This window comes from Phycomyces blakesleeanus (genome assembly GCF_001638985.1).
Source record: "Phycomyces blakesleeanus NRRL 1555(-) unplaced genomic scaffold PHYBLscaffold_19, whole genome shotgun sequence".
NCBI classification, from domain to species: Eukaryota; Fungi; Mucoromycota; class Mucoromycetes; order Mucorales; family Phycomycetaceae; genus Phycomyces; species Phycomyces blakesleeanus.
In genome coordinates, this window is record NW_017265152.1 from 644,969 (window position 1) to 666,536 (window position 21,568).

Here is a 21,568-nt window from a genome sequence, read left to right on the forward strand (position 1 = left end):
GTGTATAATAGTTTTGTACAAAAAAAGCTTCATGGCTGTCAAGATCAACGATTTTATATACATACATAGATTTGAAATAGATTGACGAAAGGAAATGCTCTATTAAAAAAAAAGTAGAAAAAGTGGCCAGTGCCATGAAAATTAGTGGCAGTCACATACTTCTTTCTCTACTTACTATTGCGATGGGAAGACGCAAAGCATACATGGACGATGGTGGCGATTCATCGGACGAAGAACGTGGGCGGATTCATTTTGACATTACCGAAGAAGATTTAGAGGAAGAACGTCAAGGGTTTTCTGGTGTACGGAAACGTAAAATGTTTGACGATTCTAGTGACGATGAAGCAACGCCAAAAGGAGGATTAGGCTCGGGAGGATGGAAAACAGGTGGAACAACCTTATTCGAACCAGCCAAAAAATCTTCTACTCCAGAACCACAAAAAGTCGCATCTCCCAAACGAAAGAATGCATTCGCTTCGGCATCGTCGTCCAAGCCAGAGCCAGGTTTTGCCGGATTCAGCAAACACACCACAGGTTTTGGACAAAAGATGTTGGAAAAGATGGGTTGGGCAGCCGGAAAGGGTCTTGGTGCAGGTGGTGAAGGTATCATCAACCCAGTAGAGACAAAATTGCGTCCCAAGGGTATGGGTATGGGATTCAAAGGCTTCGATGAACGCACAGCCCAGGCCAAAGCAGAAGCTAAAAAACAATCCACAATGCGCGGTGATGATTCGGACCAAGATCAAGATCAAAGTGAGGGTGATAGTGGTGATAGTGATGATAGTGGTCATAAAAAGAAACCTGGCAAGGCCGTGAAGCGGGAAGCATGGAAAGCAACAGCTAAAAAGGCCAGAAAACCAAAGGTGGTTTACAAGACAGCCAACGATATTCTGTCAGAGATCATAGAGAAAGCCCCGGAAGCTCAGCAGAAAGTTATTGACATGACGGGACCAACAATACGAGAAGTATCCTTGGCTGACATACGCACTTCAGATTCACCGACGTTTATGGAAACCACCACACGATTGCCAGAACTTCGTCACAATATTCGTCTTCTGGTAGACCTCGCACGGGGCGATTTGGAGAACTTATCAAGGGAGAAACAGGCTAATGTGTTTCGTCTGCAGGAGCTTGATAAAGAGCTTGTAGATATTCAAAAGAACATGGAGAGAGACACAAGTCAGAAAAAAAGAGTCGAAGAGATCAAGAATATCGGGGTGCAGCTGGAAAGAATATCGCGAGATAGTATGGCAACAGGCGCCTACGCCAGTGGAAATATCACCTCACTTTTTGGCGAATACTTTGAAATTTTGGAAACTAAATATATGGATGAAGTGAAATCACTTGGATTGGATAGCATGGTCGTGGCTGTTTGGGCACCCATATTAAAGTATAAATGTGTTCACTGGGATGTATTGGACGAGCCGACCTGGGGAGTAGATGATGTACAAAGATGGAGAAAGCTATTGAGGAGCAACGATGATCGAGACGAGTTTGGGGATTTAATAGCTTCCAAGGGCGTTAATCTGGCCACGCCATACGAAACAATGATGAATACAATCTGGCTAACCAAAGTACGCAGTGCGATTAAGTAAGTCTGGGCTTGCAACAAATATAAATATAAATATAAATATAGTATAGTATATTATTGTGTAAAGTATTAAACATACTTATATTATACAGTAACCGATGGAATGTTCGACAGCCTGAGCCACTTATTATCTTACTGGAAGCATGGAAGCCTCTACTTCCTCGTTTCATTTTCGAAAACATTATCAACCAACTTTTACTTCCGAAGATCACCACTGCCGTTTCTGACTGGGACCCACGGAACGATCCCGAAATGATCCATAGCTGGATCCACCCCTGGCTGCCGATTCTCGAGCCCTGGAGACTTGCTGAAATCTTTACGAACATTCGCCAGAAACTCTCGGTTGTACTGCGACAATGGCATCCTTCTGATGAGTCCGCACTCCATATCATCATTCCCTGGAAGCAAGTGTGGACTGCCTCTCAGATGGAAATGTTCTTGACAAAATGCATTCTTCCCAAACTCACTCAAGTCCTTCGCACAGAGTTCGTAGTAGACCCACAAGATCAGAAAATAGAACCGTTGGTGTGGTGCCTGGCGTGGAAAGATATGTTTTCAACTACGATTATTGGCCAGCTTTTAGAACACGAATTCTTCCCGATGTGGCTGAATATGCTGTATAACTGGCTTACACAACCCCGAGACCAAGTCAATTATGATGAGGTTGGAGAGTGGTATTTGTGGTGGAAGGCTGTCTTTGAAGAGTTCGGTCTCTGTTCGCACAAGACAGTTAGCCAGTGCTTTAGAAAGGGATTGGACATGATGTTTATGGCCGGCAATGGTCAACCGGTCATTCCTCCTTCTTTTTAATATCAATATATATACATATACAATATCTCATCAATACATACATCTATAATTTTCACTCATTCACTTACTCACATTAACATTCAAATTCACATTCACATTCATACTCATATTCACACATGTATATCTTGTATATATTAAAAAGAAAGAAGTTGAATGTTGTACATATATATATATATATATGTATATATATTCTTTATATTGTTTTTATTATTTCGCCTGTATTTTATTTGTGTGTGGGTGTGTATGTGTGTATGTGTGTATGTGTATGGGTGTGGGTGTGGGTGTGGGTGTGGGTGTGGGTGTGGGTGTGGGTGTGGGTGTGGGTGTGGGTGTGGGTGTGGGTGTGGGTGTGGGTGTGGGTGTGGGTGTGGGTGTGGGTGTGGGTGTGTATGTGTATGTGTATGTGTATGTGTATGTGTATGTGTATGTGTATGTGTATGTGTATGTGTATGTGTATGTGTATGTGTATGTGTACATTACTATTACTATTACTATTACTATTACTATTACTATTACTATTACTATTACTATTACTATTACTATTGCTATTGCTATTGCTATTGCTATTGCTATTGCTATTGCTATTGCTATTGCTATTACTATTACTATTATTTTTTTTTTAAAAAAAAGAAGGTATATCAATAAGAAATGTATGTGTTGTTTTAATCCTTGTTCGTTTGGTTCAAAGATGTTACTGTGTGCGTTCGTACGGGTGCAATACCGTCACTTGTCCACTCAGCAATACCTTCTGTGCTTTCAGATGGCTTGTGAAATGCTCGCAATTCCGGTTGCCCTGACATATGGTCCCGACCTGTCAGTCTTGTTCCACCTGAATTCCAACCAGCCACAGAGCTCCTTTTCCTGGCATTATTTGTGTTTGCTCGGTTCTTCTGGCGGATTTGGTCCAAGTACTCGGTATTCAAAAAGTATTCGCTTAAAATCATCTCCAGTTCTTCAACACGATAGTCGAGTTCTTGACACCTTTGCTGCCAGTGTTCATTTAATTCCTCGACCTTGTGGTTATAGTTGCTTCTGTCAATGTCATTGTCCTTGTCGGATAGTGGAATTACTACACTACCCGCCATGCTGAATGCTCCTATGTCTCTTTCACGAGATTCAACATTGTGGCTATTGCTGTTTAATAAAAATTGCTCGGAATCGCTATCCTTTATGGTGTGGTGTGGGTGAGTTGTTTCGATATGACTCGATTGGTTTTTGAGTTCAATGTCATCTTGAGACTCGTCTGAAGAGCTGTCCGAGTCTTTGAAGAGATGCTTTCTCATGAACCATGGTAAGTGGGATTTCATGTCATTTTCATACAATTGGTGCTCTTCGTCAGCGGGATGTGATTTACGTCGGATTCGCTCTTTTCCGCGGCTCATCATGACAGGGATGTGGTGAACAAGTCCCCAAGGCGTCAAGCGTGTCATACCGAAAAAGAGGATATATATTGTTGTGAGTACGCCATAAGCACCACCAGCAAGGGCAATTCCAGCCAAGGCAGTGTGCTGTCTCTGCTCTGTCTAAGAATAGCAAGATTTGCTGAGTTTAGGTAGTGGTTGGAGGGGTTTATAGATCTTGCTTTTTTTTTTTAAAAAAAAAAAAAGAAATCCCCAATTTCAGATGCTTACTCTGACTTCCATTGATGCATGCGAGGGCTGCACAGTAAAGAATCCGTGATAAGTCTAACACAAGGTTTGCAGGAAATTTGGCGTAAGTTTCCTTTTTCTTTCATATATATATATATATTTTTATATATATATATTTGAATAAGGCAAAAGAAAAAATTGGGCTTAGTTAGGTTGCTCACATCATTGGCGAGAAATGGATTATCATGTAAAGGCCAATTGTTCTGGTTTGTCGCTAGTGTAATGATATCTTTAAATTTGGGATCCTATTATTATTAAACAAACAAATAAATAAATAAATTAAAAAAACAAAGAGTAGACTTTGTGGCTTACAAATCCGATAATTGATGCGGGATCATTGGGCATGATGGCTTTGTATTTGCCTGGAACAAAGAAAAGGGCGCTTGTGGTGTTCATGTATGAAGTGGCTCTGTAAGCTCCTAAAACCATATCAGCGAATGGCTGGACCTAAGGATTGTGATCATTTTTTTTGTTTGTTTGGATATTACATAGATATATCAATAAAACAATTTTTTTTTGATTGATAATAACATGTTATATACCTGTTGCGGAATAAGTTTTGTTGGATCAATAGTCCATCTGTTAAACGATGGTGAATATAATTGAATGCTCAAGGCCGGGACCGAGAGTGAGGCGGCCGTGGCGTTTACAACACTGTCCACACGCCAGTAGATATCGATACGTCTGATAACGTCGTTATTTGGTGGAACATCCTGGCTGATCCAGTAATTTAAGGTGCCGTTTGCCTCAAAGAGGTTACAGAAGGACGAACCCATTAACTGGGTTGTACCTATTCTGATCTTGTCATAACAATTTTCTAGAGGCTTGACAGTCCAATCGGCGTGAGTAATATCGCACCGGACGATTCTCACAGTAGTATTCTGAGCGCAGATTTCAATATCAGGAGCAGGGTAAATATTTGGTAAGTTTTCTGTCGAGATTCTGAGAAGTGGAATGTCCAAAGCGATCTGTAATGGTGATGTTAATAATAATATTATTATTTTTTTGAAAAATAAAAATGATAATAATAATAAATGAATGAGGTTTACCTGTCTAATAAGGTAGCCAAGGTAGACCAAGAATAATAGGGCCATAACAATGGACGTTGTTCCACGACTGAATACTAGTATGCGTGGCTCGAGAGGCTGTCGTGGTGTGTAAGATTATGTTTTGTGTACCCATTTGAATGATAGGTCTTACCCGACGGTAACAAGCTTCTCCTATAAAATGCATGGATAAATTGTAAGAGCAAAAGAAAAAATTAACGAGACAAGAAGAAGAAGCGGAGGAGGAAGAGGAAGAGGAAGGAAGGAGATTTTATCGTGCAGTAATATTATTATTATTATTATTTTTTAAAGCGTAAGAATATAGTATAATAATATATAATATAATATAATAGAATAGAATAGAATAGAAATTGATATACACAAAACAAGCACTAAAAAAGATCAGTCAAACTTCTGTATCACACATCTAAACATGGTTTGTATGAACGTTACATATGCGAGTGTCAATCCTATAATACATGTCCTACTATGATTTAAGGAGCGCATCAGGCATTGTAGTCAAACATCTGCAAAGACCATATAAATCACCCTTGTCATATCTTGGTAATCTCTTGAGCCTTTTTTTCCCAATATTCATGTTCCTAATAAAAGACCTGGTTTGAGTCATATATCTAAATACACCAACCAAAACCAAAAAAAAAGACTAAATAAAACATGACTTATGCTATTCAGTAGTGGGAAAACTAAATCGTGTACAACCTCCAATGTGGTTGGGCTGACCAAAAAGTGTATATTTCCATAGTTGATCTTTTTATTGTGTCTATTCTACGCACCAATTTAGACCTGGAGCGCTATTTTCTATACTTTATAAAGCTAAATTATCTATAGTTAAATATGATTATGATGATGAGGTATCTAATGAATCTTATATGTGTATATATTATACCGGGGCTAAAAGTGAGAATAAGAATAAGAGTAAGACTACAAGTAATAAAATGACTACTATCATTGATTACTTCTGGATTTACCGCAAGTCCAATATTATAAAAGAACCAATAACGAATAACCATCTTACTCAACCTAATAGTTACCACATTTCATAGTATTTCATATAGCTCATACTCTCATACTATTTGCTAAATTGATGATTACGTTGCAGTAAATATCAGTATACAAAAAGAGGTAACTAGAATATCTATGCATATCTATTTACAAGCTGCAATTGATTGACTGACTGATTGATTGTTTATTTATTTTTTAAGCTATGCAAGACTTAGGACTTACCCCATGAATATTCCAATGATCTTTCATATCGTTTGGTTTCAATTTAAATTTCCCTTTTTTTATTTTACATGGAAGAAATATTCATTTAGAATACCAAGACCTATAGTACACAGCAAAGTCTTTCTTCTTCTTCTTCTTCTTCTTTCTAAATGATATTATGTAAATATTTGTCTTTGAATTATTTGAAGAGTAAAAGGGTATCTCTTTGTGGGCGTTTAGAATAGTCAGCAAAGTGATGGCTAATTTCTTGTAAAAGATTATTTCATTGTAGTATTGTACAGTCGAGCTTTTTCTAGTATAATGATATCCGTTTGACAAGATTTATTATATTTCTCTTTGGGCTAGTATCCTCATTATTCAAAAGCAGTAAATTGCAGAAAGCCATATATATACATATAAAAGGTCTATTTTGTTTTTGGAAAGAAGTATGCATTAGGAAATTGAGAGCCAAAAGTTCATATAAGCAAAGATAAACACCCTGTTTGATTGGTCTGTTCTCATCTCTTTAGTGTTTAATCGGTAAACACGAGAATAAAAAATTCAAAGCTACAGGTGCTACGAAGCATAGCTTGCTTTAGAGAGCAGACATATGATAATGTATATAGACTGGTTGTCTATTTTACCGACACAACCCACTCCTGCCCTATCACATCTTTGTTCTCTCTCTCTCTATCTATCTCTGGTCCTACCCAGTGGTAAGTGGCGCGTTTAAAGTGGATCTATAATAGATCATCTTGGCTCAGCTCAGAGATTGTGGTTAAATTTGATCTATCACTATGGGGAAGCAAAAAAAAGAAGTGGCTCTTAGGACTGCCCAGGAATGGATATTGAAGAGAACATGGAGAACATATATGAACAAGCAAGACTGATTAGGAAGCGTGTTGTACTTGTACACTAAAGCTTCTTCTTTTTTTGGATAAATAAAACGGTGCGATGAAGCTCAGGGCAATAAGCCATACAGGTGGTGTTGGGATTACCATGCTCAAGTAGACCCACGACACCAGCCAGGGACCTAATCCTAAAGGAGCTACCATCATTGGCACGGAGGACAATTCCTACGTTAATAAACTTCTGCTCAAAACAGCACAAATTATTTTGTGAACGTTGTGTCTTTATTGGTCCCGGAAAAAGAGATCTGATATAGTATTCATGAGGACTATACTGTGCTTATATCAATATTTAACCGATAAACCTCTAGCCAACAAAGAGTTGAGCTTAAGAGTGGGAAGCTTAGCTGGCTTCTTTTGGATCTCAAAGCCCAAACATCCAAATGTTCGTGCTGCAAAACAAGCCATCTCCCCAGATGTCGAACCGAGTCAATAACAGCGCCGAATTTTTCTTTTTTCTTTTTCATACTTTGAGCAAATCAACCGAGCTTCTCAATATTTAGTTACTTTTACTAATCCATTATGAGTCAAACAAGGCAGCAGCCTTTATTCCGCTAGTTTCGCCTCTCCTTGTACGTCAACCAATACCAAGCCAATGAAAGTCTTAGCAAGCAATATTAGCACTGAATTTCGACCATTTTCTGCCCTGACAATAGAAAACCGGCTTACACTTCATAACGGATACTATGACTCAATCAAAGGCCCATAAGTGAAGAAAATATTTTGCAATCATGGATTCAATGTTTGTTTGATTGATGGTTTTTGTACCTTCAAACCTTCAAGCAAGTCGAAAACCCTCGCCTACATCGCCACACTCAAATGTCAAATGTAACCTGCAATGGTCTTATAAGGTAAACATTACAGCCAGTTCCCATTTTTTGTCTATTATTATTATGAATATTTTTTGATGTACCTACCAGAATCGTCTAGAGAGCATGGATCCGTTATGCTTTGGACATTGCCTGTGGAATTAAGATCTTGTTGCTGACTTGAACCTTAAACATTTACTTAGCCAGTTGAAATATTAATGTATTGTTCTTTATAGATTCAACTGTGCAATTCAAATCGGAAGTACAATAGAGCCAGAAGAAGATGTTCCATAGGGTCGTATGTGTGAGACAAAGGCTGAGAAGCAGACAAAGGAGATAGTTTATTCCGACCTAATTGTGAACAGGGTGTCACCCAAGATACTCTCTTTTTGGTAAGCTATAACATCCTTTGAATATCTATTTTAGTGAATTAATAGTTTATTATCGTTTTTGTACTGCATGAGGAAGTGAGAAATGGTGACTTGAACCTTTGGGCTAAAATAATATCAAAAGAAAATAAGAAGAATAAATCATATATACCTATAAATCTTTTCACTGATGGCTTGAATTATTTTTACCAAAATAGTCTGTGCACACAAGATATATTTGAGGCTTAAGTTACGTTAAACTGTTATCAATTTCATAACGTTTTTTGCTATATATATATTTTTGGAGTTATGAGCGTGTCTTAATTATACCAAAAAGCTGATAAAAAATGATACACAAATGTATTGCTTCTGGAAGTACAGATAACAAGCTTTATAAGCCGAGTACCTACTCACAAAAGTCAATAGGGCTTCTTGTTTACTCCCTCAATTTAAACAGTTTATTAGAATACATGAGAGGGAAGATGTACACTCATTTATATGTAATTCACAAATTGATTAACATTAAAGCTTAGTGTATATTTTTATAGTCATATTTGAAAAAAAAAATAGTATATCATATTAGTATCTTCTTTATCAAATAAAACCTGAAATTATCTTGTCCGCTTAGATAAACTTGTTTTTCATTGTTGTTTCTTCTGTGTTTTCTTGTTCAGAAACAATGAAGAAAGTACTAAGCGTTTTCATTGATGACATTGCTATCTTATGCTCTGCCTTTTTCCCAGTAACTATATATAGAGCATAACTCAATAATCATTACTTCTTTTCTGCACAGCATTGTTAGTGCTCTGGTTTATAGAATTATACTGCTTGCAACTTACAGATTTCTAAAATTACAACATTTTCTATAGACGACAAAAAGTGCAAATCAGGATTGCTTTGGAGCTCGTCCTTTTTATTTTACCAAATTGTATAACACACAATGAGCTTGGCTCTGCACTAGACATAACGTATGAAATAATGATTTATTCAGCCGTGTAAATAGTATGTTCATTGACAACACTTGTATTCTTTGTTTAGCAATACCCTATCTTCAGATGAACTTTTTTTTAAAAAAATATATATTTCAAGCAAGTCTTTGATTTAATAGTAATCCAGTTAGAGTAATCAATATATAGACTAAAGATATATAAATATAAGGTGTGGTAATTTTTAAAGATACCATTTATTATATATAAAACATATTTTATTCATATATATATATATATACACAAAACTAGCTATAGTCTTTTTGTTGTTGTTGTTGTTGTTGTTGTAAAGTATAATATTGAAGAAGCTCTAAGATTTATTTATCGTTATCCCAAAGGTCTCCAGAAATCCTGTACAATGTTCGTTGTGATCAACTTGTATTTATGTATTAGAAGCTTATCAATTAACCGTTGTATTTTTTTTTATTTCATTTCATTTTAGATAGACTTACCACGAGTCAACTCATGAGTGTACTTGTAATAATCTCTTTTTTCTAATTCTTCCAAGCGTTCTCGTTCTTCAGGGTTATTTAGCTCATCTTCTAAGAGCTTTTTTCGAGACTCTTCTGCCTTGCGTTCCTTTTCTAGGCAGACTACGTTTGTTTTGATCGAGAGTTCCATTTTTTAAATGCCCAAAAGAAAAATTGTGAATAATAGTTATAATTATTGTTTATATTTATTGAGAACAGTAGCTGCTTATTTTCAAGGATTCTTTGGATCTGTATTTATACACTGTAGAACAATCACTACAAAATGAAAAGCCAATATATATACATCACTGAATATACCTTTATCTTCAAAATAATCAAGCAATTCTTATTGTGCAGAATAGTAAAAGAAAAGAAGGTAAAGAAGAAGTATTTTGTACAATAGGACACACCTTATTTCAATGAAAATTAAGGATCAATGAAACACTTACAAACTATTAAAATAAATTCATTCAAAAAATGTCGAGATGTCTTCCTTGTTTATTTCTTTCTTGCTGCTATTTGTTCAAAGTAATAAGGCTATTATCTTCTGCTCAACTTATGTTTAGATGTCCAAGCATACATTCTACTTTCTTTTCTTTACATATCATACAAAGGCATTATACTACCGATGTTCATTATATCCGTTTCCCCTTCTTCTTTTTATTCTTATGACAACATCATAACCAGCACCCACCAAGATGTCGTCCTAATGCACTATTCTTATGACTGTGTGTACTACAGACATATTTCAAAACAACGAGATCTTAGATCTCATGCATGCCTTTTGAGCAGTCCACTATATCCTTATAAGTCAGAGTAGTATTAGCTTTTGTACTAACACTATGCTAAGACAAAAGCAGCTTTTCTACTCATTAGACCTCACCTTACTTTCAAACCATGATTTGTGAATATATATATATATGAATATAACAAGACTTCCTCTATATAAAGTAGTCTTGGGTTACAAGGTCTTTGTTTGCACACCAAAAATCAAATACTCCATTTTTCTAAGTTTTCCCGGATTTTCCACCTCAAGTCTCTCTCTTTCTCTCTTCTTTTTACTGTAAATATATTATAATTCATCTAAGAATACACTTTTGTCTTACTTTCACAATCGACACACTAACACTATATTTTGTTTGGTATTGTACAAAAGGCTTAATTGGATATTCATGTCAAATAAATAAATATAAGAAAGAAAAATGGTTGACAACCGTACGTCTAAATGTCATTTTCCCTATTTAACGTTGAATAAGCAAGAGGGGGAGGGGGAGAGGTCTTTTTTTTCGGTTTTTTTTTTTGAAAAAAAAAATAGATTATAATACATCTTTATGATTTTCATAATCGCGTTTCTTTTCCATCAACTTTGCTAATTTTTCTTCCTATAAAATATTGTATTAATTCATCAATTGACGCACCACTCATTAAAAGTACCTTAGCCTTGATCTTGTACATTTCTAAAAAATAAAATCCAGCTGCACCTCCAGCAAAAGCACCGAATGATACTGCCATGGCCTTAAAAAATTTCGACATCCTTAATATGTTAAAAATATAATCGAGGTATAAATTGTCTGTGTGTAGTGTATAATGTATAGAGTGTGTATGCGTGTATGCGTGTTTGTGCGTTTGTGCGTCTGTGTGTCTGTGTGTGTGTATGTGCCTCTCTCTCTCTCTCTCTCTCTCTCTCTCTCTCTCTTTCTGTGTGTGTGTGTGGCTGTGTACAAGTGACTGGCTCTTCCAAATGAAGAACCTCTTCTATGCATCACATGTTCCTATAATGCCAAGGTTGAACTCCGGTGAGGTTGAACCAACCTTGGTTCTGTATTTCTTAATGCCGTCCGTCTTCCGCGTTTCAGTGTTTGTCTCTCTTGTTTCTCTCCTCTACATTCTAGTAGTATATTCTCAACCTTTAATATATACCCATTCCACTACACCAATGGCTACATTCCAAGTTGTTCTTCGTCAAGGCATCACTGGCGGCATTGTTGGTCCAGTTACCGAGTAAGTTGGTTTGTCATGTTACTATCTATCTACCATCTCTTTTTACTTAAGCCGTTATCTCGCTTTAGACAAGTGGTCGAGATCAGAGGTGACCACAACACAGCCAGCATTCTTCATGCCAACCTCCAGCCTGGATCCAAGACAGACTATGTTACTCAGACTGGAAATGTTTCTACGTAAGATAAGAGAAATAATGTCAAAGATGTGATATGTGTGGTTTACTTATCAAATATGTATGTATGCGTGTATGTTTATGTGTGCTTTTAGTCAAGAATTGCAGGATGCCCTTCTAATTCTCCGCAACCAGTTGGCAGAGTTGCCTTTGGAAGAGCCTACCGGTAGCCAAGATATTTATGGCCAAGATGTCTCTATCGGATTTTTCTCAAACGATTTCCAATGGCAAAACGGTAAATATATTATAGATTAAGTAATAAATAAATAAAAAGAAGAAGACTATGTTGCTGTGTATATAATATTAATTTTCGGGTATTTGGTGCAATCTAAAAAAAAAGGTGGCCCCGAGGGATGCAACCAAGGAGAATCGTCTGTTCAAGCTACCCCCGAACAAAAGGAAAAATTCAAGGCTCTTGTTAAGCTTGTGGTTGGATTGGGTGAACAGCATGCATTGACTGCTCAAGCATAAAATATTAGGAATCTATCTCCCACGAGATATTGTTATTGTTATTGTTATTATTTTTCTCCTTGTGTTTTAGTCTACTCCATCATCTGCCCTATCTTTTTTTTTTGAAACAAAATGGCATTTTGTTTCATGTGTAAGTGTTCTGTCTATAAACCATGTCTTTCTTCCATGTCAGGCCAGGATATTATGATAGTATATCGCCCTTAATGTCTGTGTTACTGTCATAGCCATTTTTAATCTCGACCCCGGGATAACATGATATTTTATGATACACACAAATGACGGTTAAATCAACATCTTATTTTTAACGCTTTAGATATATATGTATATTTAGGTACTCATGAAGTGGCTAATCGGTTAGAATTATCTGATCAATCACCAACTTCATGAGCATCTATCACAGCTTTTTCTTTTCTTTTCTTAAACTGATCTCTTTTAGTATGAAGACAGCATAGACTGTATATCCTTTGTTGTGATGATGGCCGTAAAACATCTGCATCACACCAGAAAGTTCGAACACGCATATTCAAACATCGCAATGTGCTGTTTCAAAGCGATCAAAACAGGGGAAAGTCGGTGATAAAGCAGAGAGTCTATAGATGTCATGTTGAGTGAATTTACTGATTATATATGAAATTTGCAAATATATTGCAGATCAGAGTATAAGTAGGGAGTCGAATCTACATAATTTTAGCTGCAATAGAATACTCTGCCATTGAACCCATATACTAAAATAAATAATATAGATAACCAGGAGTTTTCATTTAGAAATCTCCCTGTTCTTTTGTTCGTCAGTATAAATAGAGGTATGACAAGAGGACCTTGTGAGGGTGATCATTGCAGTCTTTTTACGACATGGGATGAATCTAGTTCAGCAACGATATACTTGTTTTCTCATAACTTGGTACCTAGCTTACATGTATTACTCGACTTTACAATTCTATCCCTCCGCATCTACAAGTAGTATACTGATAAATCGATTCCAAGTAACCCTCTCGGTCACATCACTTAAGATATAAAACTTTGTTGATGCTATTAAAAATACCATTGCTTTTTATTTAGAATACAAAGATTTGTATGGATTTTATTTGATTCCTGCTGAAGAAAGATAGTGTGAGCAACATCTTGAACATTGAATTCAATGGAGCTCAGCGTTCCAAGTTGACATAGCTTAGAAAATGAGGTCGATTAATTGATGTTCAGTAACGGCTAATTGCGATTTGATATCAAGAGCTGATTTAATGAATTTATTGTATGTGTTACAGGTCAACATTTGTTTGTCAAGCTTAACATGCTGATGATTCAAAAAATTGCTTTTGAGACACACAATTTGACAAAGTTCTATTGTTTTTTTTTTATAAAAAGTCTTTCGTGTTACTTATTTCTGTTGCTTTACACGATAAAATAATCTTGATTGTCTTTTTTTCGAGAAAGACATTAAGCCTCGAGAGACTTTTATTATGCAAAACACGTTAATTCACTTGTATGCTCAATCCCTTTTCTATATTGCTATTGCTACTGTTTGCTTTGACACTGTTTCTGCTATTTACACTGCAGCTTCAACTGTAAATGCTCCCTTCATCATCACCAGACTCATGTGTCCCATTAACTACTGTGCACGTCAATGTCTCTCTGGCCATACTTGCATAATTATAGTGCAGCACAAGATCAGGTAGTGACTTCCACAATACACGGAATCTGACGAGCACACTGAGCTTTTATTGATGAACAGTATTTGATTTTAGATAAAATAAGAGTTAGCCGACTGCTAAATATGCTCTTATATTTAATAAAAATAAGCAATAAGATAATACATATTAACAATAATAGAGCCGATATTTGAAGAAAGTATTTAAGTTCAGGGTAGGAAAGTGGATATTTAGCAAGAATCAGCCATAAAAGCACACTTTTCCTCCGTATTATAATGATATATATATATATATACTTATTGCTTTATTTCCTACTTTTTATTTATTGCCTTATTTCCTACTTTTTATTTATTGCCTAATATAGCTTTGAAATATAAACGGGTCTATTTCTTAATACCTGTGAGGTCCATTTTGTATCTATTTGCACAAGCAAAAGAAAGAACTGTCTTGTTCCCATGAACAAAAAGCGCACAGACCACTTTAGAGTAACCTACAAATCGCCTTTAGAAACTTGTACTCCACTTTGAGAGTTATTGCTACACCGATCAATACCGAACCTTTCCTTACTTCTTTGCTTCTTTGCTTTATTCTACTTTGCAGAATACTTTTGCAAAGTCTATAAATTGTCTCTTAGTGGCTGTTAATTCTGTCGTATAACAGTTACACAGCCTCAATAAAAGGAATATACAGTCATATCACGTTTGCTCTGACGTGGACATCTAGGACTGACAAAAAGCGCAGTCCTAAACTTTAATCGCAGATGAAACATTTTCGATTACATATAGAACCCCTCCAACGCGCGTCGTTTGTTTTCTCCTTGAGCAACAACAGTCCCGGTTTCATAGTGAGGCGTCTCTTGCGACCGTTGCAGGGAGATTCTTCCATGCTACAAGCATCGGAAAGTGAAAGTTGTTACTCGCCAGCTCAGTTAATTCTGAGAAGTCGTGGGGCATGGTCTCTTTTCTTTTGGAAAGACTACTGTGTACATCGCATCGCCAATGTGGAATCATGATGCTGGGGGGAGGGAGGTCTAACCTGTGGTGAGATGTGCTGGCTCTTCGCTGCAAACCTGACTGAACTCTTTAACGGCTGACGGTGAAGCTACTGGTAGTCGAATGAGCTGGACCTTATCACCTAGTGGTAAGTTCTCTGGCGAGTTCGCACCCACATTACTCGGTGACGAGATGTGGGGCTGGATGAACGGGTGCTTTCCGTTGGTTTGCCACCATTCCAGCACCTCCTTCGCTACCAAGTCAGGTTTACGTCCTGAAGGAGATTGAGCCGCGTAATGCGGGGACAAAGAACTTGGTGTCATGCTTTTTATTCTTTTACTCATGTAAAGGAACATTAAGTGAAATTAAATCAAATAGAATAGTTTCTTTATGTATATATATGTATATCTTTAAATAAATAAATAAAGTCTTTCTTAGCTATTGTCAACTTTAATAAAAAAAAAACACGCTTTTAAACTTTTTTTTACTTGATTGATGTCAATGTTGTAATTAGGGGGATTAATTTACAAGAAAAAATTAATAAAATAAAAATATAATATAATGTAATGTAATTTGATGTAAAATGTATGCTCTCATCATTGTGCCGAACACCGTATTTGATTGCATAGACTGTTTTTGTCTATAACGTTTATATGGAAAACTCATAATAATTCTTGAGAATGCCGATGGAGCGATGTATATGGTATTGAATTTGGCTAATCCCAATGGTAAATGTAAAGAGCATGCATTGGAAAGAGGGAAAGAGAAAAAAAGGAAGAGGAATGCGAGATGAGAGTGAATAAAGAAACGCTTGTTTGAAATAAAGAGAGAGAACGCGGTGAATTGAATATACAAGGTTCTCGTTGTATTTACACAGAATGTGTACAAAAAAGAGTCAATTTGGATGTATTTATGAAACAATAATCATTATCTGCAAACCTTTTTGCATTTTAAATACCAATGAATGGCTAGTACCTTCTATTTTTTATTACATACACACACATGCAATTATATTTACAGTGCAAACGATGATTTTAATTCGAATAAGAGTAAATAAGTATTGATAAGTTACAAATCATATCCTTTAATATTTTGTATAAAGGTGATTCCCAAAAGATACATATACAGTTTTCATATCATAGCCCTCAAATATAAGCTGACAGACATTAAAGTATAATAAATAAGCAAGATGTGGATATTATAAAGTATTAAACCCGTTCAAAAAGCATCTCATTTCGGTAATATTTACTGAAAACTACATTATATATTAAATAAATGGTATTGTTTTATTTTATAAAATTCAACTATTTGATTCCTATATATGTAAGAAAGCCGATAGGTAATATTCTAAATATCTATACACTTTTATCCGCTTTTGTGTAATCTTGAAAATTAGGTGCATGCTGATCAGGTTGTTCAAACACCCTGCCTGAAATGTTTAGCTCTTCAGTATGTTGCGCCATTTCGATTAACAAATCAAGTTCACCGGAATTCTCGCACATCGACTTGAATAGGCCAGTTCCAGCACCGTGGATCAACAAGTTTGCAGGTGTGTCATATTCAACAACATTACCCTGATCAAGCACCAAAACTCGATCATAATCTATAATAGTTCTCAGGCGATGGGCAATGCAAATTAAAGTCGAGCTGACAAACTCCTCACGAATTGTGTTTTGAATCTTCTTGTCGGTCTCGAAATCAACACTGGCAGTAGCTTCGTCCATAATAATAAGTCTGCTGTTCTTGAGCAATGCACGGGCCATACAGAGCAGTTGACGTTGGCCTTGAGAGAAGTTGTTGCCACCATCGCTCACAATTTGGCTAAGACTAGTGACAGCCCAGGTAGCATTTCCTTCTGGGACTTCATCATCGTGGTTTTCAGGAGCAAGGTGGGCTCGGACGAGAGATTCCCAGACCGCACTATCTGTGTATTCTTCAAAGGGATCAAGGTTGGAACGGATAGTTCCAGAGAACAAAACAGCATCCTGAGGAATAATAGTGAGCTTAGAACGAAGATCATAGACACCAATATGAGTGACGTCAATTCCATCAATAGTAATACTGCCGCTGCTTGGTTCAAGGAAACGGAAGAAACTGAGAGCAAGGGTGCTCTTTCCTGATCCAGTACGTCCAACAACACCAACTTTTTCGTGAGATCGAATGTCAAAAGAGATTCCATGAAGTACAGGGCCAAGATCTTCTGCATATCTGATCACAAGATCTTTTACTTCAACAGATGCGGTAGTAGGCCAGGCAGCAGGGGGGCGGCTTCCTTTGATAGAAGCGGGAGGTTCTTGTTCAATCTCGAGATACTCTTGAATTCGTTCAACCGAGTTCAAATCCATCTCAACTTGAGTGTACTCGCGAATCCCCAGATATATATTATCCAAGAATGAACGGGCATAGAAAAGTGAGATACCGGCCATACCAGCATCGATAGTGTCGAGGTTCCAAAGGATAAAGATACCAGCAAACAAAGAAATAAATAAACCAGCAAATTCTACCCGAGCATATAACCAGCGGTTAGTCATCCACAGATAATAGTAAGGCGAGATGTATGTATCTATTTTTCTGTAAAATTCGAGTTCGAATGTATCTTCTTGGCAATAGGCGCGAATAGTTGTAACACCGGCCAAAGTCTCGGTGAAGTGCGAATAAATCGGTGATCGGCTAACAGAGTTAAGACGCTTGAACTGGCGCGATACACTTAGATAGAGGGCACCAATTGCGACATAAGCTGCACCAATAACTATGGCAACAGCAATAAACTGAGGAGTGATAGCACCAACTACGACAACAGATGCGACTAAACCGGTCATACAGTCAAGTACTTTACTTGATGTGCGGGCTAAATCCATATCAACTGTCATTACATCCTTGCCAAAACGGTTGAGTACACGACCGATTGGAGTAGTGTCGAAAAAACGCAAAGGAGCATGAGTAATTTTTCTCAACATCTTTTCAAACAATATTTTTGCGCCGTGAACAGAACCCCAGTAAAGTACAATACTTCGAAGCATATCAAATAGGATTGAGGCTAAACAGATGACCAGATAAACAATAATGTAGTAGTCTACACTTCGAGGTTGATCTTCCTCGTATACCCAATCACGGAACACATTTTGACTTTTGGTAGTATCATTAACATATGACATTACACCATAGGCTGCAGGAGCTAACTTAGTTGCGATGAATCCATTGGAATTCGTAGACCCGGTGCTGTTTGCAACCCAAATTCTTAGCCACCTAAAATAAGTATAATTAGTTTCAATACACAATACATATTTTTAAAGTTTGCTTACCAGTTCTCTCCGAATACAAAGACACGGGCAATAAAAAACGATGAGAGCAGAACACACCAGAAGAACCAGCCACCACAGGCAGTAAAGTATGTCTTGTACACCTTGAATTTTACTCGTCCTTTCTCAGAGTTTTCTTCTTTAATCATATTATTGACTGCTGCATTGTCATTGATTAGACTGAATTCTTCGTCGACTTGTTCAATAGGTTCTTCATCAACTGCTTCATCTTCGTTTGTTCCTTCACCCAAAATGTTATCCAGAGAACCATTTTCTCTAAGAGACTCAACGGAACAATAGCTGGTTACAGAACCACGCTCAAGTTTCATGACAAATTTGGCGGCAGGTAAGCAAAGGCGTACATGATGAGTAACCAGAATTACTGTGCGCCCCTTAATAAGATCGCCTTTAATACAACGCTGATAGATGTGCTTGGCAGTGTGTGCATCAACAGCACTAAGGCAGTCGTCCAAAAGTAGGGTCTTTGCATGTGAATAAACAGCACGGGCCAAAGAGACACGTTGTTTCTGGCCGCCAGACAAAGAGATACCCTTTTCACCAATTTCAGTACGGTCACCATCAGGCAAGATAGACAAATCCTTGACGAGGGCGCACTGGGAGAGCACCTTTTTGTAACGAACTGGATCGAACTCTTGACCGAACAAAATATTGTCACGGATCGAGGCATGCTGTAAAAAGGCTTGCTGGGCTACATAAGCAACCTTATTCAGGGCGAGAGAGGGATATTCAGGATCAACGACAGAGTATGTATCAAGGGCTAGCTTAGTCTTGGATGGCAAGTAAACACGTCCAGAGACAATATCCATTTCTCCCAAGATGGCATGCAAGAAACTAGACTTTCCACTTCCGGTTGGGCCGCAGATAATGCTAAGTTCGGAGGTAGGAAACTCAAAAGCGGGAACTTTGAGTGAGAAGTCAGGGTGTTCATCTGGATCTACTTCAGCAGCAACGGCGTCTTTGGCTTCAGGCTCGCCAGAATGCCAGCGGAAAACCGACTCTTCGGTACCAACACGTGCCAGAATAGTCTCTGGCAAAACACCTTCTGGAACGGGAATAGGTTCATTAATGATACCATCACCAACTTCGGCCTCGTCCATATACGATGCAATACGCTTTAGGCAGACGTAGCATTCACCCAACTTTGTAATTGATTCAGGAATCATCATCAATGGACGACGAATCATTTCAAACAAGGTGATACTAACGAATGCCACACTTGCAGTCAGCTCATTTCCGGTTACTTTTGTGTACCAAATAAAGGAGGAGCAAGATACCAGGACTGGAATGGTAAGGTAAGTGATTGAAAATATGACTTGAATAATAACAGTGCGGATAAGTTTCTTGATTTCAAAGCGACGTGCTGCCATAATTTTCTCTTCCCAGTTGTTTTCCCAGGCAAAATATTTGATCATACGAATACCATGTAGCAACTCATTGACCAAATTGTTTCGCTTGTCCTTGGCTTCTGAAAATCTCTTGTAAGACTTAATCATTATCTTAGATATGTATGCAGTAAATGGGAAAGTGATGATCATCACACCCAGACCAACAAGTGCCGCAAATCCAAGTAGTTGATAAAGATATACTATAGCCACAGCTATTTCAATTGGTGCGTTGTAAACCATCTAAAAGTTAAAAAATTAATATTATGGCAGCATAGTTCAGTCTGGTATGTTTGGTAATGACAGAAGCTTAATTAAGCTAAAGAAGATATATATAAATACATTAATTCTATAGTTATAATTTGCTGATGAATTTTACATTTACAACACAATAACAAAATGCATTTCTGTAAAAGAGCAGCTTACTGTATTTGCCAATAAATACTTTGATATTGTGTTATAAATGTAAACGTTTCATAGATATAAAGTGCTATATGTATACATCTTCTTTAGCTAAATTTAGCTCCTCCGGTTTACCTATCATACCAAACAGTCCAGGTATTTTTTTTTGGTGAACTTATAATTATTAACTTACAAAAATATAAACTGGCGTATCCGCCAGACGATCAGCATCAGTACTCATTAAGTTGGTGATTTTTCCAGAGCTACTGAAAAGATTACTTGTATTGTTTTCCTTCTTTGCATCATCCTTAGTATTTTTCTTCTCGACTTTTCCGGACATATCCTTGCGCTTTAAGGTTTTTTTGTAGATTTCTGCATCCAACATTGCAAAGGCCCGAACATTCCACCGTCTACCGGCCCATAAGTGAACACCGTTAAAAACTAGCTTGGTTATTCCAACAGCGAGCATTCCAAAAACATAAACATATGCAATGTTGATAGGGCGTCCTTGGGGATCGGCAATATACTCCAGTAATTTTTGTTGGAAGTAAGGGCTGAGGTAACCAACTAACATTCCAGCTATCGAAAAGATAAATTGAGCCCAAATAGCACCTCTGTTGGCCTTGTAGATACGAAGAAGAATTTGCTTTCGGCTTGCGGAAGCAAGGGTTTTGCAAAAGTCGGAAAATGCAAATCGAGCCAAGTGTTGATAGGTTAGAGCATAGATGTTTTCTCTTGTCAGTTCATTTGAAAGTCCAAAATATATGATTGGGTTCATCTATAGAGCATAAAAGTGAGACCTGGAAATTCTGGACATTATATAATATTTTTGGGGAACTTACCCATCCAAAGGAAATCCATTCAAACACACTAGCCGTAGCTTCCGGACTGAGCATAAGGTTCTATGGGAGCAAATTTAGTAACTATAATCCATCACATTGAATGAGTGGCTTACATTACGATAAATATCGCCATCTTTGATCTCAATCTTTTCATTATTCTTGGTTTCAATATTCTTTGGATCCAAAGGTTGTGGTGTAACACCGGCCATCAAGAAGAGAATAGAAGATACAATAGTATTTCCAATAGCAAAATATGTGTCGTATGTAGGTTGATTGCTTTGCTCTATTACGGTGAATACTCTAGCGATTGCATCCAATGTTGCCAAGAAGAATACGGCAATAAAGAAGTAGAGATGATGCCGGGACGAATAGAGGTTATATACTGGTGAAGTGACCGATATTATAAATACAACACACTAAATAAAGATAGAAGTATGTTAATTATAATTCTGTGAATTTGTAGTAAATCTTACCCAAAT

The 21,568-nt window shown here is 37.1% G+C and overlaps 6 protein-coding genes across 6 annotated transcripts; 2 read left to right on the plus strand and 4 right to left on the minus strand.

The window, feature by feature from the left end:
* Window positions 1–182: 182 nt before the first annotated feature.
* PHYBLDRAFT_188067 (hypothetical protein) lies at window positions 183–2,606 on the plus strand (the record flags this gene model as incomplete). The annotated part of the gene is made up of 2 exons (XM_018439450.1): window positions 183–1,591; window positions 1,684–2,606. The coding sequence occupies 2 exons, from the start codon at window positions 183–185 to the stop codon at window positions 2,399–2,401; spliced, it is 2,127 nt and encodes a 708-aa protein (XP_018288304.1). The 3' UTR covers window positions 2,402–2,606.
* A 457-nt stretch (window positions 2,607–3,063) lies between these two features.
* Window positions 3,064–7,636, minus strand: PHYBLDRAFT_148812 (hypothetical protein; the record flags this gene model as incomplete). Its single annotated transcript, XM_018432164.1, has 9 exons — window positions 3,064–3,924; window positions 4,033–4,086; window positions 4,212–4,295; window positions 4,363–4,497; window positions 4,593–5,018; window positions 5,100–5,166; window positions 5,251–5,270; window positions 7,269–7,415; window positions 7,526–7,636. The coding sequence occupies 9 exons, from the start codon at window positions 7,634–7,636 to the stop codon at window positions 3,064–3,066; spliced, it is 1,905 nt and encodes a 634-aa protein (XP_018288305.1).
* Window positions 7,637–9,701: 2,065 nt separating this feature from the next.
* On the minus strand, window positions 9,702–10,012 carry PHYBLDRAFT_148813 (hypothetical protein; the record flags this gene model as incomplete). Its single annotated transcript, XM_018432165.1, has 2 exons — window positions 9,702–9,766; window positions 9,844–10,012. 2 exons carry the CDS (start codon window positions 10,010–10,012, stop codon window positions 9,702–9,704), a joined length of 234 nt encoding a protein of 77 aa, XP_018288306.1.
* A 1,737-nt stretch (window positions 10,013–11,749) lies between these two features.
* On the plus strand, window positions 11,750–12,685 carry PHYBLDRAFT_182549 (hypothetical protein). Its single transcript, XM_018438638.1, has 4 exons — window positions 11,750–11,862; window positions 11,931–12,038; window positions 12,130–12,269; window positions 12,375–12,685. The coding sequence occupies exons 1-4, from the start codon at window positions 11,798–11,800 to the stop codon at window positions 12,503–12,505; spliced, it is 444 nt and encodes a 147-aa protein (XP_018288307.1). The 5' UTR covers window positions 11,750–11,797; the 3' UTR covers window positions 12,506–12,685.
* A 2,305-nt stretch (window positions 12,686–14,990) lies between these two features.
* PHYBLDRAFT_148815 (hypothetical protein) lies at window positions 14,991–15,466 on the minus strand (the record flags this gene model as incomplete). Its single annotated transcript, XM_018432166.1, has 2 exons — window positions 14,991–15,109; window positions 15,187–15,466. The coding sequence occupies 2 exons, from the start codon at window positions 15,464–15,466 to the stop codon at window positions 14,991–14,993; spliced, it is 399 nt and encodes a 132-aa protein (XP_018288308.1).
* Window positions 15,467–16,597: 1,131 nt separating this feature from the next.
* On the minus strand, window positions 16,598–21,025 carry PHYBLDRAFT_96028 (hypothetical protein; the record flags this gene model as incomplete). The annotated part of the gene is made up of 3 exons (XM_018443944.1): window positions 16,598–18,389; window positions 18,446–20,088; window positions 20,441–21,025. Coding segments are annotated over 3 exons (4,020 nt in total), but the record flags the coding sequence as incomplete, so codon positions are not given.
* Window positions 21,026–21,568: the final 543 nt, after the last annotated feature.